The sequence below is a fragment of the Sander vitreus genome, chromosome 21, assembly GCF_031162955.1.
Source record: "Sander vitreus isolate 19-12246 chromosome 21, sanVit1, whole genome shotgun sequence".
Lineage (NCBI taxonomy): Eukaryota > Metazoa > Chordata > Actinopteri > Perciformes > Percidae > Sander > Sander vitreus.
In genome coordinates, this window is record NC_135875.1 from 23,064,916 (window position 1) to 23,079,798 (window position 14,883).

Below are 14,883 nucleotides of genomic sequence, written 5' to 3' on the forward strand. Positions count from 1 at the left end.
GACGGTTCCACGTGAATTCCCTGCTACTTGAAAACAAAGAAGATGGCTGCTGCTGCTGGCGAACAGTGGTCTTTCGAATCGGCTTTGGTTGCGACTCTGGAAGACTTGGAGTTAAGCTTTTTTGTTGAGAAAAGAACAAAGAACGGCACTGAAGTCATTCTTAAAAAAGGAAGATGTGTTCGGAGTTTTGCCGACTGGATACGGCAAAAGTTTAATCTATCAACTAGCGTTGCTCTGGTTGGTTGTAGCGCTATTCTATTGCATGCAGAGGGAATTTGAAAGACAACCGTTTATCTCGCCCCACTCTGCCAATGGTGAGTTCCCAGACCCAACATCTTGATGTGAGTCTGGCTTGTCAGGCTACAGTAATACGCTTAGCAGCGTCAACACTGCTGGAATCCTAGAAAAAAGAAGAAGAAGAAGAAGAAGAAGAAGAAGAAGAAGAAGAAGAAGAACGTAGTGGGCAGTGATACCAGAGAAGCAGTGGCAGCAAAAACTGTCCTGTCCTGTTAGTAGTGTCCTGAGGAGTGTCCCGGGACAGTCAGACACTGTCCCGGAACAGTCAGATACTGTCCTGTGACTCCCATGACTGTCCCGGGACAGTCAGACACTGTCCTGTACACTGTCCTGTGACTCCCAGACACTGACTGTCTGACTGTCCTGGGACACTCCTCAGGACACTACTATCAGGACAGGACAGTTTTTGCTGCCACTGCTGCTGGAACCCCACTCAGAGTAGTTTCCTGTATCTGTGTCACGTGGGCTCCGCCACTGCCACGGGTAGATGCTAGATTGGATCCGCTAGACGTACCAACGTCATCACGGGCATAATGAGTCAATATGGGCAAACTGCACAGGCGTCAACACTTGGGCATTGTTGCTGCATTCATAGACATCGGAAAAACATTTTCCGAGTGAAAACGTCACCATTCACGTCCCTTCCTGTGGGAATCAGAGGTGGGAAACTCGGGCCAGATTTTGCTAACCGAGTTTCCCAGTTGGTGACGCGTTGTTGACAACTGACGTTTGATGTAGGAGACTTTGGTTCACTTAACATATTTCAATGACAATAAACTGTTTATTGTGGACAAATGCCTCTGCCAAGAAACATAACATGTTTCAAATTATTCATAAATAGGCCCATTTATAAAAAAACAACACCTTATCTGTGTCCTTTCCCGTTGGTTGTCCTGCAGATAACACAAACAAACACCTGTCCATGTGCTGTTTCTATGCTTATATAAGAAAACAGCAGCAAATCTTTTGTTATTATGGCCTCCATGTTTTCACACACCCGCTCTAGGCTACGGCCAACAGTTGGTGGCAGTCATGCAACAAGTTGTAATGCCAAACGCCAATATAACAGAAGAAGAAGAACACGCATCCCGACCATGTGAACGCTGGCAGTCGGAAAAACAACGTAATCACGGGGGCGGTCCCTGTTATTCCCAGGTAGCATGAACGCAGCATAATACAATTCATCGGACTGTTATTCAGTGCAGTCAGCCTTCAAAATAAAAGCTAGCGAATATGTCACTATCATTGACAGTCTATTTATATTATCACTATAAACCACAATAAATTAACATTCAACGTTTTTATTTAAAAAAAAAACTATATAATAAGGTCTCAAACTGGGTTTTATTTTCCACTAGCACATAAAAAACTGAGGTTTATTTTCCACATAAAAACAGTAATACAAGCCAGTTTCTTCTTCTACTTCAGTTTACAGAACAATACAACATTTCATTAACAATTTCATGAAGCAAATATAAAGCTTACTCATCTCTGCAAAAGCGGCAAGTCCTCAAACTGTGTTTTCATCCAGCACACACACACACACACACACACACACACACACACACACACACACACACACACACACACACACACACACACACACACACACACACACACACACACAGCTTATCCGCTGAAATATAGACGTTTCTTTCGCCATGCAAAGTCTATGGAAAAAGTCTATCTGGGCCAGAGGGTTGCAATTCCACAGTTGGCCGCTAAGCCCATGGTTGCTTTAATACATGGCGCTGTGCCTGTGGGCTTGCTAAGCTGCCGGAAAAATGATGCAGGAAGTGGACGAAGAAGAACAACAACAACAAAACATCGACATGGCTGCCGACAGTGATGTGAGTTAATTTAGCTAAGTAATTCGGTGCAGGATGTCAGCGTTGTTGTCTAAACGCGCATCTCATAACCGCATAACCGAATATATGTTTAATCTTAACCTGTTTCTTTCTCTTGCAGCCCGAGTCAGAGGTGTTTGAGATCACCGATTTCACCACCGCGTCGGACTGGGAACGGTAAGATTTTTTGTCATTCTGTTAACTAAAATTACTAGTTTAAGCTAAAATACACAATAAGTTATACTTATTATTACGAGTAATCAGTACAGCAGCTAGTACGGAGATGTGTTCCTGCTGGATTTCAAACTAACTGGTTTCCGTATGTTGTGTTTACCTAACAGCAGCAGGTGTGGCCTCCGTCACCAGATTCGTCACACAATCACATTCATAAACATATTACTGGTGATTTTTTAGGTCGCATCTCATATCTACTATGGCGAATATAATGAATGAATGAATGAATGAATATAATGGTAAGCACTACATCACAGCCATCTACGAAAAAAGAAATGTAAAAAAATATAATCATTGCAAGATCGCGTCGAGCTGAGGCCCGTACTACGAAGCAAGATTTGGGGTTACCGAGGTAACTTCAGGGCCCCGTTTCAGGAAGGAGGTTTAACAAACGCTGAGTCTAACCCTGAACTCTAAGTTGATTTATATTACCCTGAGATGGAGTTATCGTTCCAGAACAGCTGATTTGAGTTGGTTCAATCAACTCAGAGTAGGTTGACTCAGAGTTAAGCTGTGCACCACCACTATAATGAGGCAGCATGAATGGAGCTACTTCTGCTACTTGGGCAGAGTGATATGCTTGCAGCACCTGAGAAGCCTCGAGCAGAGAGTAGAAATGCTTCGCCTTTCTGAGACTATAGTTCCCAGTTTATATACGGTTAGAAGATGGCTGTGTCTCATGTGACCTTGTTATTTGTACACGCTGTGACTATACAAATCACAGCATGTAAATGGGAAACAAGGACCCTTTTAAGTGTTCGGGCTGGTAAGTTGATGTACCCCAAAAAAAAATCATTCGCTGAAATATAGAAGTTTCTTTCGCTATCTAAAGTCTATGTGAAAAGTATTTCTGGGCCATGGGGTGCAGTTCCACCCTTATCCGCTAAGCCCATGGTGGCTTTAAGACATGGCGCTCTTCCTGGGGGCTTGGTTTGAACATATTTCGTTAAAGGTCCCATGGCATGAACACTGCAGGTCAACAGTTTTTTAACATTAATATGAGTTCCCCCAGCCTGCCTATGGTCCCCCAGTGGCTAGAAATGGCGATAGGTGTAAACCGAGACCAGGGTATCCTGCTCTGCCTTTGAGAAACAAAGACAATCCGTTTTATTTTGTTTTCAAATTCCGTTTTTTCTGATTTATTTTTAGCTTTTTCGGAATATTTGGATTTGCTTTTTTTCCCCCACTTCTAAGCAGTATTGACCATTAAAAACTCAGTGACACAAACTCACAATTCAGCTTTTTTATTTAAACTGTTAATATATTCAGCAAAGAACATTCAAAATTCAGCCAAACCTTCAACAAATCTCTGGCCAAAAATAAGTTACATGAGTTCAATTAAATGGCCATAACTGGGCTGCAAGTCTAGATAACTAGCTCTAACTTTGTCTTAGGACTGTGTGTCAATGTGTGTGTAGGTTGTGGTGTTGCAGAATTATCTCACACTAAAATGGTTGAGTGTGATAACGGCACTGAAGTCATTCTTTCTACGCTTGTTGTTTAAAACTGAAAAATGAGAAGGAAGTAAAAAAATAAATAAAAAATTGTTTAAAATATATGCAAATTCCGTGCGATTTCGCGTGTATAACAGAATTCCATTTTCATGTGTAGATTCCGCGATTCCGTCTGTTTTCTGCATCGCGGAAATCATAGGGCCCTATATTACACCTGTAATTTCATCAAGGTGCAATCCTTCGGGCGAAGAAGTAAGCTACTAATCCCATTCTGAGGTTGCAGCACCATGTCATTAACAGAATTATAATTTGAAATCATGTATTTTTTTTTTAATGGCTGGTTTGTGTCCAGGGAACGCTACAAAAACCTTTAAAAAAAAAAAAAAAAAAATAATAATAATAATTCAGAGCGAGGCACACTTTTATGACGGCTCTGTATACAGTGGCTGTACTAATATGCTCACCAATGTTGTAAAAAAAAAACAACCTGACGTGTGTTTAACTATCTGCGAAGTAATACAGCTTCTTCATCAACGGGATCGTCGACAAAATTACATGCCGTGTTCGAGAAAAAAACCTTTTTTCGTCCAAGACCATTGGTAAATTTGCTGACATAGTGACTTATTTATTAATTACTTACCTGTGTTTATTACTTGCATAACTGTGCAATGCATAAACATAGGACTCAGGAGGCAGTCCATTATGGCAGTCAATGCAGCTCAGGTAAAGCTGTTTCTTTGCTTGCTCATAACTCCTGAGACGTCTTTACCTGAGCTGCATTATTGGCTGCCATAATGCATTTTGCCTCCACCTGTCTCAACTTCTTTATTAATGTTATTGGCACCTTGTTGTACAAACTTCAAGTTAACGTCACAAAGTTGGGATAAATAAGTACAACCCAATGCACATACAGTACACATACTTAAACACATACTCATATGTTATGCATGCGTGTGCAAGTGAAGTATATATGTATGCACAAGTGAAATATCCATGTACGCACAGCTGAAGTATGCATGTATATGCAATAGTTTAGCACCAGTATTTCTGAAACATTTTCAATTATAAAGTACTTGGTTTAAAAGCCTATATCTGTGTGACTGTAGAAAGTGCTGCTATATTAGTGTCCACTGCTAACTACAGTAGCTACATGCTGTATAAGATGTCATCTTGGCAGCCAATGTTGGTCATTTCTCCCCAATTTTGGGTCACATTACTGCTGGGACATGTCAGTTTGTGTAGTATTTGGTTTAGAAGCCTTTATTATTTTTCACAGTACAAAGTCTATAGCCTGCTATATACTCCCTTGCAGTAGCTCCAGCTGCTACTAGTCAAACCAAACTGGAGTGGAGATTCCAGGAAACACACTGGCCAATCAGAGCAGACTGGGCTTTTTAGGGAGGGGGCTTAAAGAGACAGGCACTCCAACAGAGCATCTCAGAGGGTGAATACAGGTGCAGCAGCCATGGGCAGTATGAGAAAGATAGTGTTTTTTGAACATTAAAGCATGAAAACATGTCCTAGTATACACACAAAATACAGTTCACCTTATAAAAACTCAAAAATGTATCCCTTTTTTAAATACATTTAGAACGGATTAAAAAAGGTTTGATTCATTTGCGATTAATCACATTGTGAGTTTACAAAGAGTGAGTAAAGGCAGCAGTGTCATGGCCTTGACACAGTGTAAATATAGCCTAATTCTGGCCTTACACCTAAATTAACTGTATAATAGCATTACTGTATAATAACTAGGAATTATTAGAGTGCAATTCCAACTAAACTGACTAAACTTAGATTTGTCCCCACTTTTTCCAGGCCAGTAAAATTATACATGGGGCCACTAAAACTCTGATCTACTGGCTAGTGGGCTAATGGAGGAAAAATGTTAGTGGGACAATGACGGTGTGTTACGTGAATACAACATCTCCTGCAGTGGGGAGTGAAGCAGACGGACCAAAGGGTGCATAAGCTTCTTCTATTTTCAAGGCTACTGTCATTTTACAGGACTGTGGTTTCCATGGAAAGTCCACCGTCAAGGCTTTCGCTCTTATTTGTCATTCTGCTCTGCATGAGGAGAAAATGCTGTACTACGTTATTTGGTTGTCAATTACTGTTACATTTGCACTCTCAAAGGGGAGAGAGAGTGGATGACTGTTCGCTTGAATTCAGTAAAGTAGACCGCTCTGCAGAGTCTTGTAATTGCTACTTCATGACATTTCATATACATATATATTACATAAAACATATAGATTATATTTTTTATATATATATGAACACTGCCTGCTGCTGACAGCTAAACTAATTTTGTCTACTTGAAGCTTTGTGTCCAGAGTCGAGGAAGTGATAAATGACTGGAAGCTGATTGGGAACTCTTCAGGACATTTGGCCCCTGAGAAGGTATTCTACTGTCATTAAGCCTCAAATATTCAGCTGAATAACACCAGTGAGCAGTATGCTGCCAGTACGTTCTTAACTGTTATGATGCTTCATTATTTGAACACAGGGTGAATACACTAGTGGCACCTGGGAGGAGAAGTCTCAGGATATTAATTTTGCTGACTTTAAGTTCTACATAACTCATTACTTCCTGAAACAAGAATGTGAGAAGGACAATGGGAAGGACAAGCTTGAGGAAGGTACAGTTATGTCTGAATGTGCCATTATATGTAGCTTACCTGATGACAAGCTATTGGCAGTGTTTTAGCAGTTGCACTTTATCTTAATGTTTATGGTTGTGTATTCTCATGTTCTTTTTCTTATGGTGAAAAAGGATTTCAGACGAGTCAAAAATATACCTAGCTACATCAATAATACTACTGCTTGTTAGTCATTCTAATGGAGTGTAATGAGAAATAAAGAACTTTTTACAGTTTTTTACTTTCCTTCCTTTTTTAAAAACTCCTTAGTTTCATTATTTGGTTTCAGCACACAGTTCACTATTTTCCTCACACAACATTCCCTGTTAGCCTCCTTGCTTTTCTTATTTACCTCATGCTTATATTAGAGTGAATGTTGACTGTTTTTAATAACAATAATAGGCAAAAGTTAACAGGTGAGAAAATACACACAAGTCATCCCTCTAACAATAAGTGTTTGACATAACTCTTGTTCTTGTGTCCAGATACCTTTCCCTTGGCAATGCAGGACCTTCTGTGTATGAACAATGATTTTCCTCCTCGAGCCCACTGCCTTGTCAGATGGTGAGTTCGGCCATTTATATGTTTCATGCAAAGAAAAATCAGGTTACGCAGAAAATGGGGGTTTGACCATAACAGAATTCACAGTTTGGTATGTTTTCGGTACAACAAAAAAATGCAGAAAATGTATATTTGTAATGTAACATTAATTTATTTATTGGCCATAATTCTTACTGTAACAGTTAAGACACTGAAATATAACCAATGTTAGTAATGCCCTACTGTTTTTTAAATTTTTTAAATTAAATTTAACCTTTTATCTAACAAAGAATAAAGACTCATTGAAAGAGTGGCCAAGACAGACAGCGGCACAAATAACATGGTTGCAGACATAAAACGAAGCATAATAATTTAAAATTAAAACCAAGTTAAAGAAAAATTAAAGAATTATAAGATATATACATTTTTTTTAATTATCTACAGCCAGGTGTGCTTGCGTCCAAGAACAGAATTGACAGTTAATCTTTTTCACTTCTAACTCTGACCTGTCGATAATTCTGAGTAGCTTGCTCTTTTATACAGGCCAGGCACATGCACATGTTTATCGGTACCGATACCTGTACCTTAAATTCAGTTCCGGTACTCAATGGTACCTTTTTTTTTCTACTTTCCCACTGTAATAACAAATAAATAATTTCAGTTGTAATATATAATAATGCCAAACCTATTTATCCTATTTACTTAGAACAACATTTTCGAGTGCGTGTGTGTGTCGGAGCCCTGCTCTCCTTTAACGTGCAGAGAGGACAGATAAGCCCGTACTTGTGCGCTCTCAGGTGCCGAAATTTGGCGCCGTTTCGCTTAACGGGAATCTGTCCTCTGTAATACCCACGTAATTTGGTCGGTACCCAAAAAAAGTACAGAGCTCGGTGCCCAACCCTACACAGTGGACTGACTAAAATGCGTACATAAAGGCACATGTAACGGAGCTCAAGCACTTTGACCATATGCTTTTATTTAGACGTGGCATACTGAAAGTCCTGTACCAAAACAGTTTGAGTCGAATGCACATACTGTTACAGCCCTTCTTAATTACATTCAATCCTGGTGGCTGTAAAATCATTCAAATGCAGCATATCAGTAATCAGATGTGACTCTTACCTCAACTTTATTTTAGGGCATGGCTTACTGATTTTGAAGATCATGTTTTGGGGGGCTTTTTTGGATTGGAAAGCTGAACACAGGAAAAGGGAGAGAGAGAGAGGGGTACATGCAGCAAAGGGCCAAAGGTTGGAATCGCTGTGGTAAGGACTGAGCCTTAATAAATAGTACGCACACTCAATCAGTGCTTTGTTGGCAAGATTAATTATGGCGAGGCCAAATAAATCGCAACAGAGACATAGCCATGAAAATGAACGGAATATATGGACAAGGGGAGTCAGCTTAAAGGAACAACATTTAATTGATGCATATATTTTTGATGTTTGTTTTGTACTGAACTGTAAAGAGAAAGGAAAAACACGAGAGGGAAAAAAGGCAGGTGACTTACGACAAGAATGGAACTTAGAACATAGCTTACCCATTCAACCACCAGGATGCCCCATACAATGTTGTACAAACTGCTCCTAGCAGTGTTATTACAGCTTCAGTGTCGTTTAAGTAGGAAATTAGTGGAATGGATATGTCATTCACTACTGATTGCCTAGGACAAAACAAAATAACCCCCCTTCCAATCAAAAAATGGCTAACATGAACACTGTTTTCAAACTGAATGAATTACGTTAAATGGGATGGTATTTCAATGTAATTATCAAGTTATTTTTCCCCTACATGCACATTAAAACAATGGCTTGTGATTAGTACATCAAATGTATCATGAAATACTGTATTAAGCTAATGTCAACTATGACTGACAATTGACTAGAGATGCACCGAATCCAGATATTTGGGGTTTGGCCGAATACCGAATCCACTGGTTAAGATTCTGCCGAATCCGAATACCGAATCCTACTTCCATCCTCAGTCCATTAAACAGTAAACGCATTAATGAAGTAAACAACGTCCACAGCCTGTAAAATAGTTAAATGTAACAACTTAATGTTGAATTCACACGCTCTTTTTACATTGTAGGAAAGCACATCGCTATCGCCAGATGAGTGACAATGTGTATGATGAAGGCATGTTGGGTGGGTGAAATTAGAAAGCTAATGTTAGCGGGCAGCAGCCGGCCGTAGTCTGTAGATTCCTTCATGCACAACTCGTATTCTTTCGGATGTTTCATACGCAAATGTTTTAACAGCTGCGATATTGTGTATTGTTTAAAGTCCTTGCCACCACGAGACAAATCGGCATTGCAAATTGAACATGTAGCTCGACTTGAATCACCTTCTTTTGACTGCCAAACAATACTTTTTCTACTCACAAGTTCCATTTTCTCTTTCTCACAGCCTACGGCATTTAACGGTGCACCTACGTAAACACCTTCCCATAATCAATGGTGGCGTCATTACGTCAACCAGCGTTGCGCATGCAAGCGTAGGGTTCAGTTCCGGGGGAAATTTTAACCGAAACCATGTTAAAAAGCCCAATAATCGTCCGAGTCCTGGATTCGGTGCGTCCCTAATATTGACATATACCACGCTTAAGAGATTCAAACTAGTTGCAATGTTCTGCTGTAACTGTGTCTCTGGTAACAGGTATGGTATACGAGAGTTTGTGGTCATCAACCCTGGAACCAACTGCGAGGCAATCATCAGCGAGTCCAAATGCAATCTGCTTCTCAGCTCCATCTCCATTTCTCTGGCCAACAGTGGCTGGTAAGTCACCTTCATCACTAAAGGTAGTAGGGTCGGGAACCAAAATCCGGTTCCAAATTAAAATAAAAGAAAAATTTTGGTTCTGCTTAACCAACTACACATGCTCTTTTTGGACTGTACGATGCTGCACAAAGCGATAAATATTTTGTTTTGTTAACATGATTCAATCTTAAAATCTGAAAGTTTGCTACAATAGTAAGTCCATAACTTGGTGTACAGTGCGATAATATACTTTAGATGGCTGGGTTTTGCCAATGATTTCCCAAATCGATTCAATTCCAATTCACAAGCTCACGATTCGATTACATTTCCGATTAGGTTAGGTAAATTTCAGTTACAATACCAATTTTGCGGAGGTTTCCGGTTCCGTTACTGAAAGGATGACAGCCTAATTCTCGAGCTCCCTGACAGTTTTGTGAAATAACCCTCAAAATAATGACAAAGGGGGTTACTACTAGACTAGGTGGGATAACGATGAACATGTTAGAAAATGATTCCGAGGCAAGGCAGCCGAAGCAGCTCTTCGAACTAACCCCAACGTTAGCTTACAATGTATTTTTAATGAACTACAGAAGTTCAGAAAAGATAACACGGTACAGCTATCCGACAATAAAAAAGAGCTGAAGAGATCAAACATACGACTAGACCAGGCACAGAAATAATAAATGAAACCAGGAGATAGACCAGGAGGGTTGAGCAAGGAGGGAGAATTTAAGGATTTAGGGGATACCAGAAGACAGTGAGAGTACAAACATCGTTGGCAGGAGGCCAACCACTGGCATATATTTGGGAGTGCCCAGTCATAAGACCTTACTGGACTGAGCTTCACAAAACATTGATTTATCCCTGCAGTTCCCCACATTATTTTCTAGGGAATGCTGATTTCCATGTCTGAGTATTTCTTTTGGTATTTTGACAAGTGCAGTACTTGAGTAAAAATACTTACTGATACCCCTTTCACACCAATGGCTCAATCAGGGTTATACCCAGGTTGACTGTTTGTTTGAAGGGGGTAACCCTCCTCAATCTACTCGGCTTCGCGACCCAGGTTGCCAGGTGGGTTTGATCAGGGTGGACTAGGGTTGATTTCAATGTAAATTGCCCACGACCTGAACTAGGATGTTCACAGGCAGCTTCAACAGAAGTAGTGTGGTTTAATTCATTTCCGAACAGTCCGCTGGCAGTGGGTGCCCGGATGTTCACTAATCTGCCTTTTGCAGAGCGGTAGCGTAGTTTTACAGGCAAAACTGCCAGGTTGAGAAGGCAGCATCCAACAATGTTGCTAGATGCTAGTCTCACATAGCCAGACATTACTCCACAGTGCGGCGGAGTAGCTAATGTTATGCCGTTTTTCCATTACATACTGACCAGTTGCCTCTCCACCCGTTCAGATAAACAAGGCAACACACATAAATACATAGGCTATTTTAACCATTTTCTGTCACTCAGTTACCAAATGGATTTTAAATAGTAGGCTACGATGTATTTCAGCCATGAGAAATACACAATGAAAATAATGTCAGTGACAAGCTCACTTCACAGGGGAATTAGAAATGGTTTCAGGTAGTAAATTCAGTCTTTACATTAGTGAAATGTCCATCATTCAGTTGTTCTTTACCACAAAGTTGTTTCAAATTGGAGTACTCTTTAATTTTTTTTATGACCTGTTGAACATATAAATACATTTTACAAAATGTTATGTTTTTACATAGATTTAAATATGTTTTTGACTTTACTTAAAGCTTCCAATGCCCACTTAGAGTAACTTATAATCACATTATAATGCCTTATAGCAATTATATTGCAGCATTATTATTATGCATTATGAAATTATTATAATGGATTATAATTATGAGAATTATAATAGAGTATTGTGTATTGTGATACTTGACCTTCTAAGTCATTATATAGGGGTTTATAATGTGTTATGATTATTGTTGTAAAGCATTATGATTATTTATGACCCTTATTTGAGCCCATACACAGATTCCACATGCAACTTTTTGTGCAGATGAGACTCGCATCCTAGGTGGAGTTCGCAAAAGTAGATTTCGCATATATTGCGATTTTTGTAGAAAAATAATTAGAGGTGGAAATGGGCGTGGCCTATATCATGATATTCAGCAAAATTCAGGGGACGCATGGATGTAAGAATTTTGAATGTGTTATGTACGTTGTGAGATTGACTAAAACTCCAGTACTACCATTCTATACTTCCCCACAACTTTCACTTGCATAACTTGTATGCTACAGAACCTCTTGTAGTGAAGGAAAAATAATACATTGAACACACTGAATTCTTAATAGTAATGCCTGCTCCTCTTTATCTTGTGCACTCAGCCAGGTGCCCATGTTTGTGCAGATCCAGCAAAAGTGGAGGCGGGTGTATGCTGGAGAGTGCCAGGGCCCAGGTGTGCGCACTGACTTTGAGATGGTCCACCTCCGCAAGGTGCCAAGCCAGTATAACCACCTCTCTGGCCTGCTTGACATCTTCAAGTCTAAGATAGTAAGTGTCATGATGCTCAAGTATCAAAGCATGTCCACAAGTTTACTTTTAAAAAGTTGTTGAGGGGGACAGTAGTTTCACACATACACAGCCTGTATGACACGGAGAAAGCAGCCCAACTGGAACTGCTGCAAAGTGCTGCAAACGCTGTCTCATTAACCGGTGATCACTGAACGTCAGTGAGTAATCAAAATTATTTAGAAGTTACTGCACACTATATTGACTATGTATTTCGGCATATGGTTTTAGTATGAGAGGCCGTATAGGAAATAATTCATACTTCTGTCTTACACACACTATCATAATCTTGCATATACACCACTATACTCATACACACACACTATTATAATCCTTTTACATGTATGTATGAGAGGTTATAGTCATGTATATGAGAGAGTATAGTAGTGTATGTGAGAGTATAGTAGTATATGTGAGAGAGATTATAGTAGTGTATGTGTGCGAGTATGGCATTGTATGTGAGAGAGTATAGTAGTGTATGTGAGAGAGCATATAGTTGGGTACGTGAAAGAGAAAGTATAGTTGTGTGTGAGTGATTGTATAGTTGTGTGTGTGTGTGAGAGAGTATAGAAGTGTGTGTGTGTGTGAGAGAGTATAGTTGAAAAGGAAGTTGGTTTGATCAATCAGGAAGACAGTTTAAATTCTCACTTCCTCATTGGCTAAAGGCGCCATTTTAAATTATCATTATCTGGTGGGCTTGCTGCTTTGAAAGTACAGCTAGCACCAACTCAGAGGAACAAGGAACATTTAAATCAAGCAGCAGAAACTAAGGACAAAAACAACCTTGTTGGAGGAAAAAATGTATTCTTATCTTATTTAGTTTCTTTTTCAAGGTCAATTTTTGTTTGTGGAAGTAAATGGTAATGAGGAAAACATTGCTATCTTTTTCACTGATACACTGTTCAGAGAATTGTGAGGGAAACTGACAATTTGGGACATGACAGTGTCATTTTGGAAAGATTAATTTCTGAGCTCAATGGTTATACTCGGACAATCTCTTTCTTGCTCTTGATTAACCAGCAATTTGAAGAGGATGACAATCAGGGAAGCTTTGGTGTAGACCTGAAGATCTTTGTCCGAACCCGACGGGACCCGACGGGACCTTAATTTCTATCATTTTACACGGGCTCCGCTCTGGGTTGTGCCCGACAGTGCAGAGGCAATGCAGAACATTTTAGTTGGGAGTGACAACGCTGAAATGAATGAAGACCCCCCAGTACATTTTGAGACTTCAAACAATGTTGTTGTTCTAGAAAATTACTTTATTTTCAATGAAACAGTTATGAACAGAATTCTAGAAACTGTAGACTCACTAGCCAATTATTTTTGGGCCTGGTGAACTCTATCAGTGAGCAAGTTCATTAGTGTCAAGGAAATTAATAAAGGTTAATAAAAGCCCTGTGACAATTTCTGCTTCACAATGTTGAACAATAAAATAACAAAATAATTTCCTTTTTAGTCAAATGATTATTACATTTTCAATTGTTTTAAAGACATTAAACATTTAAGACATTAATAATGTATTAGGAAATGGTGAGTTGTTGACAACGATGCCTCATCAATTTAGTCAAGTTCAACAGGCAACAGATTTTAATAATGTATGTTCAGGAGTTCTCGGAAGTTATTCCTGACCAAATCCCTGAGTGTTCTTTAATGCAAAATCCATAGTTTTTTTTTTTGTATAGGATTTTTTCAGGACTGGCAACCGCAGGCAGTTAATGCATGTGTTTGCGGTGGGTAAATGATGGCCTTGTCTGAGGGGCAGCTCATGGAGAAAATCCACTGAAGGTCATGGGGAGAAGCCCAGGGGTGGAATTGCATTTGCTCCCGTCGCAAAGGCCAGGATACCCCGAAGTTGCAAGGTTCCCTCTTGCTCTGAAAAAGAAATTAAACCTAGCATGTATTATGTGTTTGAAATTGAATAACAGGAGCGCAGCAATGGGTACTAGAACTACCAATATGCTTCCATAACTGCTGCTGCTAGCTTTTTCTCCTAGTCAAAGTCAAATGTATTTGTACAGTAAAATATCATATACTCTGGTTAATCAGACAGATACTGTGTCGTCTCTCTCATGTAACAGCAGATTTAATTCTGAAACCTGATTTCTGAAATTATTTCACATAGCTTGCTCAAACTTGCTTGATCATATTAACTAGCACTAGTGGAGATATTGGAGAGTTTTCAATGGAAAATGGCTAGTCCGTGTTGTATGTGGGTAGCAACTAGCTAGCGGCGCTAAAGTCACGACCATGCTAACATGAATTTGGGGGGACAGATAGGATAACATTAATAAAAAAGGGTCCTTGGCTATTTTTTAATCAACTTACCTTTTCCTGGATTTCGACGACGAGCCACCGAAATGCTGTCTCGTCTGGTAACGGGGTCCTCCGTGTTCCATTGAGCTAACTAGAAGTAGTAGCGCTAGCGCTGGAGCCAGGTCTGACTGGATTTGCAGTTCCACCCATGAATAATCTCTGCATCTCCGAATCAGAGCTCTGTTGGACTTGATTTAATTGTTGAGACATCGTTAACAATAGCTCACCATTTCCACCACAGCTTCAGTTAGCCTT

At 39.7% G+C, this 14,883-nt stretch overlaps 1 protein-coding gene across 2 annotated transcripts in view; it reads left to right on the forward strand.

Moving 5' to 3' along the window:
• The first annotated feature begins 2,059 nt into the window (after positions 1-2,059).
• Positions 2,060-14,883, forward strand: part of rab3gap1 (RAB3 GTPase activating protein subunit 1) — a 96,013-nt gene continuing 83,189 nt past the window's right edge. For both annotated transcript variants that reach the window (XM_078279720.1, XM_078279721.1), the window contains exons 1-7: positions 2,060-2,147; positions 2,266-2,321; positions 6,154-6,232; positions 6,339-6,471; positions 6,957-7,035; positions 9,669-9,788; positions 12,129-12,294. In XM_078279720.1, coding sequence (XP_078135846.1) covers positions 2,082-2,147; positions 2,266-2,321; positions 6,154-6,232; positions 6,339-6,471; positions 6,957-7,035; positions 9,669-9,788; positions 12,129-12,294 — 699 coding nt within the window. In that variant the 5' untranslated portion in view covers positions 2,060-2,081. The remainder of the gene's footprint in view (positions 2,148-2,265; positions 2,322-6,153; positions 6,233-6,338; positions 6,472-6,956; positions 7,036-9,668; positions 9,789-12,128; positions 12,295-14,883) is intronic.